Below are 10,230 nucleotides of genomic sequence, written 5' to 3' on the forward strand. Positions count from 1 at the left end.
TTAATAAGAAAAAAATTATATACCTTACGAACTTAAAAAATGTTTATTATTGGATAACATGAAAAGTTCATCAAATTTATCTTCTGTTTTATCTTAAGCACATCATCGAATTTTGTTTTATCTTCACAATCATTGCTACTCTGATCCATAAATAGATAATCATCTTCTGTTCCATCTAGATTGATAGATATTCTGCACTTTTTAAATGATTTATGTCAAAGACTTGCTGATTTGTATTACTGATTTACTGATTTACTTTAATGTGCACATTAATGTCTTTCATATTATTAATGCTCAAAAGTTTGTTTTCGTATCATTAATGCTCTAAAGTTCGTTTTCGTATCATTAATGCTCAAAAGGTTTAATTTCATTCAGTGCCTTTATTATCCCCTCACACACTATTTCTAAATTGGTGTGATGCATTTGGGTTCCTTTTGTAAATGTTTCTTTAACTTCTAACATTCACATATTGCACTATTGTTTTTAATTTTCTTTGAATGGTTTATTGATACTCGCATCTAAAGGCTTTAATTCGCCTGGAGTAACTGCCATGTCTGTATTACACTTTTACAATAATTTCATTGTATTATCCATTAGATGAGATCAGACTAAAAGACTTTCTGGATTCTTTTAAGGGAAAAGCATCCTTTTGCCAAACATTTCTTATCTACAGTTTCACACCATTTTCATCTGTCCATCCTTTCTCCTGAACATGAATAAAAACACCATTTGGCAAATTAAATTTTGGTATCGTCTTTCTTTTAAAAATAACCGTGGGTTTTAATTTTGAACTATCCACTAAGCAGGAATGCACTGTGGTGAAGTGAGATCTTTCGTGGTCTGTTGTTTTTATGTGAACTGTTTTTGTTCATTTCTCATCAATTGTTTTATTTCCTATCATATCAGACGTTACTGAAGCTTCGTTCATATTTCCAATATGCGACAGTAAGTACTTTTTTTGTCTTCATAGGTCAATAACATACTTCTGGAAACTAATTAATTTGTTATCCAAATCTTTCGGAAACCTTTATGTAACTTTTATTTTTTTCTTATAGAGCTAAATTTATTCCATGTCACAAACCTACTTCACCAACTCAAAGTTGCTTTAAAGCTTTCATTTTTATTTGCATTCTTTTTGGCCCACTTTAAGGTAAATAAATGAATATTGTTTCTTGTTGCAATGAATCCATTCTGGAAATTATCTAGGACCCAGCTCGCTACACTTTCTTTTATGAAAGGCCATTTTGTTATGTAAAATACATTTATTCTTTGACATATTAACTATTCTGATTTCATTTTTATTCCACTCACGTGTAAAGCTTTCACCAATACCGAACATTTTTGCTGCAGCACAATTTCCATTTTCTTTTGCAAAATGAATGGCTTTACATTTAAAACCAGACTGTGTTTGTTTCTTTTTGTGGGAGCCAAATTTACTATTAAAAAGAACACTATGTCAACTATATTTCAACTAAAGCAAATGCGATTTAGTAAAGCTTCAATTTCCACTTCAAAATCATAGCTTCAAATAACTACAGAAAGAGAAAACATGTAACTCCTAATTCCATGAATTCATTCAGGTTGGAAGTGCATTCTTACTCTAAATTATATCCTCCTTTTCTCGAAACCCTACAGTAGCATTCTTTTGGATGTCTGCATTGAGTACAATCCACCTTCTTTGCAGGAATATTTACTCCCTCAAGCATTTAACCCACACACATATTGTTCCTCTTATCGCTTGTCAGTTCTGTATACCATTGTTCGAAAGGCTAGAACAAATCTTCGAATAAGTGACCTCAAAAGATAAAAACATTGCATATGTATCTTTTAGGTTTCTTCGTGAAGAATTGTGTGCACGTTATATGGAAAATATACCTAAAAATTAAAAAAATGTAGCTTAAAATTATAGATGTGCATTGTACACCGGAAATTATAGTACTTGAGTAATAGAAATAGTTAAAAAAAAAAAAAAAAATTAAACTAAGGTAGAATTTCATTTACCTGCATCATTGGATTGCACTGAGCTGAATGGATTTGTGAATTGGTTTAAGAAAAATTTCTTTATTTTAAAGAGTATATACAAAAATTTTTATGTTAATAGAGTGGGAATATTAGTACTGAATTGTAGTTAATAATAATGTTTATGTAGTGTTTGCCTAAGAGTTGAAAGTAATTTTAAGGGATTTTTTTTTCTAGTGTAGAAAAAGATATAACATATTTGTGTAAGTCATATCATGCTATGTTAGATAATTTGTTGTATTTATTTATTTTTTATCCATAGGATTACTTCAGTTTTTTATAAAGAAGAAGCACAAATATTTGCTTTCCTCTCAGTTGTTGGACATTTTTCTCTTTTTCCTCTTCTACATAAAGAAGGAGGTATGTCAGTTATTTAAAAATGACTCTTTTTTTTTTTTTTAAAGTTCAGTGAGTATTTTTTTTTCCCATCTAATTCATATATATTTAGCATTTTATTAAATATCTGAAAATAACTTCTTGTTATTTTAAATCCGAAGTTAATCTCCAAAATATTTATCCACGTGAAAGTAAAAAAAAAAAAATATTGACCATCATAACTAGAATTAGTAATAGTTTTATCTTGTGAAATCTGTTACATGAAAATTGTTGTAACTTAAGGCTAAAAAACTACAGTAGTATAAATTTCTTCATTTCATAATATCCATATAACTTTTTTTGTTATTGTTTCAGAGACCCTGTTGAAAATTTTGCTGTTATTACTTCATGCAGTGTACATGTTCTCCTCTCTTAATGAACTGCATCAGTAAGTATAACTAATTTTAAAGTATAAATACAAAATAGGTTAATGATTAAATTTTGTATAAATATTATATATTGTCTCACTTCATAGAGAAATTTCTCAAGGAAATTATTCCGAAACTCATATTAAATATTCAAGAAAACACTGAAAATTTTAGCCTTGAATTTACTCACTCTCTGGTCATCTTAACTTGGAATAAATCGTCTCTTGTTAAATGACTTAATGTAATTGACTTTTGTCACTTACATTATACAATGCAGCTTTCAAACACATTTCTGCACAAAGTTTTTTCTAATACAAGTAAGCATTTGCAATATTATTAAAGTAATGGAAGACCACGTATAATATTTTTAAACCTTTTTTTTCCCCAGGAGTATTATGGAAAACTTTAGATAGGAGAACTATTTTTGCAAGATAATTAAATTATTAGAAATGCTGCTTTAATGCTTAATGACAACTGTTGCTGAGGCAGGTTTGTTGTGAAAATCAGTCAGGCTGTGATGGTATTTTTGTGACTGAAAAATTTTCATAAAAGGAAACTATTTATTAATTTTGAAGGTTAATTACTCTTAAAAAGAGGCTGTAAATTTAAGGCAAAAGTAATGAAAATGTACATTTCGTTTGATTATTGCAATCACTTCTCTTTTGATATGTTTGTTGATCTGGTCACAAATCATTTATTAGAAAACTTAAATGTCACATGATTCATATTTGATTTGCAAAAATTCATGTATGACTGCAAAATAGAAAATAACCCATTAAAATAAATAAAATAATAAACTAGATAAGTTTATATATAATATGTATTTGTAGATTTCCCCAGTAAAGTATTTGTAATACACATTTCATAAACTGAAATGGTTTAAAAAAAATACCCGTACCATTAATTTACAATGGAAAATTTTTTTAATGTTTGATTGCCGCAAAAGTTAACCTGTCAGGTGTTATAACATAATATTAACATATATTAAGAGGAGAAGTGGTATATGTATGCAGCTTATATAAGATATAATATATGAATTTTCCGGGGTTGGGAAAACTGCAAGCGTATTTATACAAGGTATGTTCGAAAAGTTCAGTAAATTTTACCATAAAAAAAAGGAAACAAGAGAAACAAGCAAAATAGCTTTACTGGCCTTCAAAGTATTCGCCATTAGCAACAATACACTTTTGACATCAGGAGTACAATTGTTGGAAACTGTCTGCAAATGCTTCTTTCGGTATGGCTCGAAGCACCGTTGTCACACGTTGTTGGATCTCAGTAATGTTGGAAAAATGTTGGCCTTTCAGAACTCCTTTGAGGCGGGGAAACAGGAAGAAGTCCGCAGGAGACAGATCTGGAGAATATGGAGGGTGATCCAAAACTGGAACCTGGTGCCTGTCGAGGAATTGGGTTACACGGAACGCAGTATGCAGCCGGGCGTTGTCATGGAGCAGATTTCCTGACCGTAAACTTTCACTAACATGTCATGTGTCTCCTTCGCCGTTTTGCCTAAATTGAAGCAAAACTTTATGCATTGCTCCATGTCACACTGACAATCTTTCTCACACTAACTGTGTTAAACTGCTCATAGCGTGCGCTTCCTCTTATCTGTCATAAAATGGCCATTAGATGGCTTTAAATGACATTCTCTCACTGCGTCTGTGTGAGTGCAAGATCCTAACCAGCGCGGTTTTTTAATTATGAGACAAATCACCGAACTTTTCGAACACATCTTGTAGTATTAGACCAGTGCTTCTATAACTTTTTTTATGCATGACTCTTTCTTATCACTGAAATTTTCCCATGACCCAGATATTAAATATGAAATCAAGATAAAAATATAAATATTCTCCCATAAATAATTCATTTCTTTGGTAAACAATATATATTTTTGAAAAGAAGTAGTTTTAGGATTTATTTCAAGTATTATATGAATTAATGAAAGAAAATCATCTTTTTGCTGCCTAACAAATTAGCAGTATTCATACCTGCCAACCTCTAAAGATAAAAATTCAGAAGTTTCTCCCCCAAATTCAGAAGATTTCTCCAAAATTCAGAAGAACACGAAGAATTAATATCATACTTTGATATTAAAAAAATAACAATTTATACAAATAGAAAAAAGAAAATTGCACTTACATTAGTAAATCTCAATTAAGTAGTAACTAAAAAATTTATTAGCAAACATAAAACAAGAACTTAATGTTACACAAAAAAATTATTGCAATGAATTTAGAGTGCATTTTTTGGCTTTAGCCAAAAATTCTTTGGAAAATTTCCTGTCATAACAATTAGTTTCCTCATAACATTTAGCAATTAAAATGTTTTCTAGAGCTTTTGGTGAAATTGAAGAACGAAACATAGTTTTGTTTTTCTTCACAACACTGAAGACTCTCTAGCACTCAGCATTACTGTGTGGAATTACGAGAATAGCACATAAAACTCTTGCTAGTCTATCATATTTTGGTGTTCCATCAGCTCTTTTTATTCTTTTTAAGGTACCTACGAGGACATCAAGTTAACTTCTCTAGAACTGGCAGTCTTCAAACTGTGCAGCAGAAAATTGGTTCTGTAGTTCATCTAAAGCATCATTATGGCATTCATTTTCTTTAATTGCTAACAAAAATGATAATTTATCAATAAAAAAACGAATCTTTTCAAAAGATGAATTTTCAATTTGTTTCAAATTTGCCACTTCAGCATTTAAAAGAACTTCATTTTGCAAAGGAAACTTCCTTACAATGGCTGAGGAAAAGTACTTTCTAACACATTGAAAAAATTCTTTTTTCTCATGGTCTTTCAAAGAATTTACAAGTTCCCTGGTTTGATTTCCAATTATAAGATCATTTTCATCCTTTTGATTTGCCAAACTATTATAGGCAACACAAATCAACACACTGTTTTTCACAATGGACGGTTTTACAAACTTAGTATAAAGTTCTTTCAAAAGATCATTAAGAATTTGGATAAGCAGGGGAGAATTGTAGAAGATTGATTGTAGAAGGGTATTTACACTTTCAAAAATCTTAATGGTACTTAACACAAAACTACAATATGCTTTGTTCAAATCCGAAGAAAGAAGATAGAAAAATCCTTTCCTCCCGGCTAATAGAAGACTGTTTCTTCTTCCCTTCAACTTCTTTAACAAAGTTGACCTTTGAGGAAACAAGTTCAGCGCATTGGATTGGCTGGTTAAGCGGCGAGTTGGGAGAAACCGCAGGTTACTGGATTCGAAGTAGTCGGTAGTTGGCGGTAAAACACGATGCAATTGGCGAAAATCGCTGAATTGGCGAAAAAGTCTAAAATTTCGACAAAAATCACTAAAAACACTTGAAAAAGGAAAAAAATCGTAAAAAATGGATTATGATCGTAAAATCGTAAAAACAAACGCATGTTCGTAAAAATTACGAAAAATTCGTAAAAGTTGGCAGGTATGAGTATTTGACACAGCTCAATAAATTTAACTGCTCAATAAATTCAACAGCTCAATAAATTCTACTTGGGCTTTATGTGGCAGATGATTAATCTCATTAATGTCAATCAAAAGTTTTTGAATCCAAAATGCTATATTAAGTATTTGCAAAACTGTTTTTCTAGGCCTTTCAAGTCTTCTGTACTAATTTTTGCAATTAATTTTTTTCAATTATATTTTGTAATTGTAAAATAGTGCAAACTATACTTCAGTATTCTACGTTTTTCTTTGTTATGAAATTTTAAAAATGTTATGGTATTTTGTCCCATTTTGTCCTCAGCCCTATATGGTGGTTCACTTTGCTTTTTGATTATTGTATCTATGCTTTCTGCTTTTTCTCAGGGAACATGGTAGGTAACTGAGATGTTCTGCGTGTTGTACCATTTGATGTACATAATAATCCATTCTTATTGTCTTGAATTTCATATGTAAACTTATTGAATAAGTAAATAAAAAGTAATAAACACACTAGATATTTAATTTATCACTGTTTTCTCATTCAGTGTAACTAAATCTTTATTTCTTTTTAAAAATTTTGATTTGTTCCTTCTCAAATGAAAAACGTGAAATTAACTTAAATCCAGTTGATAATTACATACATTTCATATATTCTTAACTACATCAGTTATGCTGCAATACATTTTTCATAAGTAGTATACAGTAGAATTTGAATGAGAAGTTTCCACATAAGTAGTTTTCCTTTCCAAGATCTCTTAATTTTTAAAGTTTCAAAATCAAATTCAGTTAATTCTACACTAACTTTTCCTGGATTTGAAATTTACTCTTTATTGCGTTTTTTCCATTAAATAATTTACTAATAGTACCAAGAAGATACTATTAGTAAATGTTTTCAGAAGTATATAGATAAAAGTTTCATCTTTGAAGTTGAAAAGTCTTTTAGATTTAGATTGCTGATCTTTATTGATTAATAGCATGATGTTGCCAGTCATGCCGGCATGCCACGAAGATGAAAGTTTCAAGAGACTTAATGCAGTTTTCAGTTGATATAGCTGATACAGCCTAGATTGTGATGTACTGGTTACTCCGAGTAATTAACTATTAAAATCAGTCAGGACAATCTGTGTATATCTGCCAGCTAATAGATCCTCCACCCTAGAAAATAGTTGTCACTGTAGTGAGTTGTAATGCATTTTGTTAAGGAAGCTCACAGTAATAAACAATACACAGTACTCAAGCTAAAATTTTGAATTTATGTATTCATTTCACAATGTTAGACTTAATAGTATGACCATTATGAGCACACAAATAGTACTTGATCCAATTATTGCATAATATAATGTTTTCTGTAAAAAGACCTTAACAGCAACACAATTCAAATGAATTAAATTCTAATATTAAATAATGAATTAAAATCAGCTAGAAGTAAAAGCATTAATTTCTTTAATAAATGTATTGTACCTTAATGTAAAATATTGTATGTTGCCTTTCAATGCTGTTATTGGTTTGTAAGTTGTTAATTGACACAAAATATTTTATTGCCCATTTCTAATGTACAGGAAAGTGTTAAGGAATTAAGTAAAGGATATTTATTTCTTGAGCAACATGCATGTATTCACATGCAACTTTTTGCTTTAAATAGCTTATTTTGAAATGCATGCATGAAATACAATGCCCCATATATAAAACAGTCTTTGGCAGATTCTGCTTCTTGCTCAAACTTTTAGTCGGACTCTTTATATTTCATTTGCAATCTGAATTTTGAATTGTGTTGCTGTTAAGGTCTTTTTACAGAAAACATTATATTATGCAGTAATTGGATCAAGTACTATTTGTGTGCTCATAATGGGCATACAATTAAGTCTAACATTGTGAAATGAATACATAAATTCAAAATTTTATCTTGAATACTGGGTATTGTTTATTACTGTGATTGTTGTGTATCATATTGAAAGCCAGTTGGTTCTGTATTGATAGGTGTGTTATTTTTCATGATTGATTTAGGCTGGATTTCTTAGATTTGTTTGTGGGAAGTGATCTTTGGAGAGGGAAAAGTTTGAAGTTTTTTTTTTTAAATGTTAATCGTGTTAAGTATGTTTAATGCAAAATATTGAACAGTTTGTCAGGGAAAGTAACGCATGTCATGAAGGAGGAATACAGTGCAGTGTTTTTTTTTAATAAAGATCGTATTGCTATTTCCATATTTTGAACATTTATTGACAGTGTTCCTGAAACTTTGAAACCACAGAGAAAGTGAATCATTATCTGTGTAGCCAAAAAGAGAGAAAAATTCATTAACATTAAGCTCTGAATTCCTTTTCTGCCTCCTTGCAATGAATCTATTAAAACATTTGTGTTTAAATTAGACATTTTTTAAAATTTCCATATGCTAAATGCACCAGTTATTGTCTAATATGCTTTTTTCAGTTAATAAGTCGTCTTACTTAAGAGGTTCCTGTTTATCTGGCTGTTTAAAAGCTTTTTGACAGGGCTCCAGTATAATAATATTTATTTTGTTAGCCTTAATAATTTGATGACCACCTTTTTGCATAACTTAAGTGCGTTTAATATATTTTTTAAATAAAAAATAGAATATGCAGTAGCTATTTATCTAATTGAAAAGCAAATTTGTATTCGGTTTTTATTTATATTTATTTTGATGTTTAAGAACTGTGTGTTGAATAACATATTACAATTTTAATTTCCTCAACTGAACTTATATAACTTGTAGATGTAGAAATTCTTAAAAAATATATATAGAAAGAAGTTAACATCAGTGTAATAAATATGTTTATTATGATTATAATTATACTATTAGTTTGATTACAGTTATTATCTTTTAGATTGAAATCATCACTGATCACCAGTCTGGAGAAATTATACTTCTGCAGTCTGATTGTTTTGCAACTGTTTCACAGCATCTTTGCTGAAATTCTTGGCATAGAGAAAAAGTTACCATTTCTTCCACTGATGTTAACCTCTACATACTGTGCATTTGGTATATTATATGCATGGATAAAATATTGCTATCTGACCCTAAATAGCACTGATTCTGACATAACACGGAAGAAAAGGAAAAAGTAGTTTTAAAATGCCTTACTGTATGGAGTAAAGTATTATTGTTGTCTGTGCCTCTTAGGTTGAAAGAACGTATTGTATTTGTTAGTTAATTGTATTAAAATATGCTTTTGTATTACATAGTCATAATACTGCCTGAATAAAGAAAATTAGTTTGTATTTCATCTGTTCTGAATTTTTTCTTCTTATATCATAAATGGCATATATATGCTGAGTAGAATTAGAGTTTTTTATTCAAAATTTCCTAAGAAATACATGAATGTACGTTTTGGCGCGTTTTGAAATTTGGCGTATTTAATATAAGCGATAGCAACGAAAATGTGGCTTACGCACGTAGTTAAAATTATTTGAAAGAATGAACGATGGACCTTTTTTCCTCTTGTGCATCAATGAAAAAAAAAAGGAAAGTAGGTAGGTTACTATAAATTAAGAATTCGACCAATTGAATTGTTCTTAGCGCAAACTGGAAAAAAAAAAAAAAAATGCACCAAGATAAATTTTTAAATTTCTCACTAGAAATTTTGCAATTTAATATTTAGGCATAGTTTGAGTCGTCGAATCGAAATATGAAAAAAATTAATATGTTATTTCAAAAAAAGTCCTATTTTGTGTCAAAATACCTATGTTAGAATAATGCCATATATTCTAGTTAGAATAATGCCAATTTCGTCAGTTGGCGCAGTAGAACGAGAGATGTAGAGCTGTTCCTTTCTTTAGGGGGGCATAGTGTATAATTGCAATTACATAACACAAAATTTTAACTATGTAAAAGGATATGATATGAACATTATTAGACTTAGAGCTATATGTTACATTTAAATATCAGATATATTAGAACTATTGATATTTTAGAATGACATACCAATTGCCAAACCAGTTATGGATTATGGACCAAATTATAAATTACGGATGAAATTACCATGAATTATGAACTATTAATATAAATTAGGTGCTAAAATT

At 29.7% G+C, this 10,230-nt stretch overlaps 1 protein-coding gene across 2 annotated transcripts in view; it reads left to right on the plus strand.

Moving 5' to 3' along the window:
- Positions 1 to 9,429, plus strand: part of xit (ALG6/ALG8 family glucosyltransferase xit) — a 54,251-nt gene extending 44,822 nt beyond the window's left edge. For both annotated transcript variants that reach the window (XM_035360208.2, XM_035360207.2), the window contains exons 10-12: positions 2,282 to 2,379; positions 2,710 to 2,782; positions 9,036 to 9,429. In XM_035360208.2, the coding sequence (XP_035216099.2) occupies positions 2,282 to 2,379; positions 2,710 to 2,782; positions 9,036 to 9,276 (412 nt within the window). In that variant the 3' untranslated portion in view covers positions 9,277 to 9,429. The remainder of the gene's footprint in view (positions 1 to 2,281; positions 2,380 to 2,709; positions 2,783 to 9,035) is intronic.
- The last annotated feature ends 801 nt before the right edge of the window (positions 9,430 to 10,230 follow it).

Source organism: Stegodyphus dumicola, chromosome 1 (assembly GCF_044657685.1).
Source record: "Stegodyphus dumicola isolate Sdum_Otavi_A_Nest chromosome 1, ASM4465768v1".
Lineage (NCBI taxonomy): Eukaryota > Metazoa > Arthropoda > Arachnida > Araneae > Eresidae > Stegodyphus > Stegodyphus dumicola.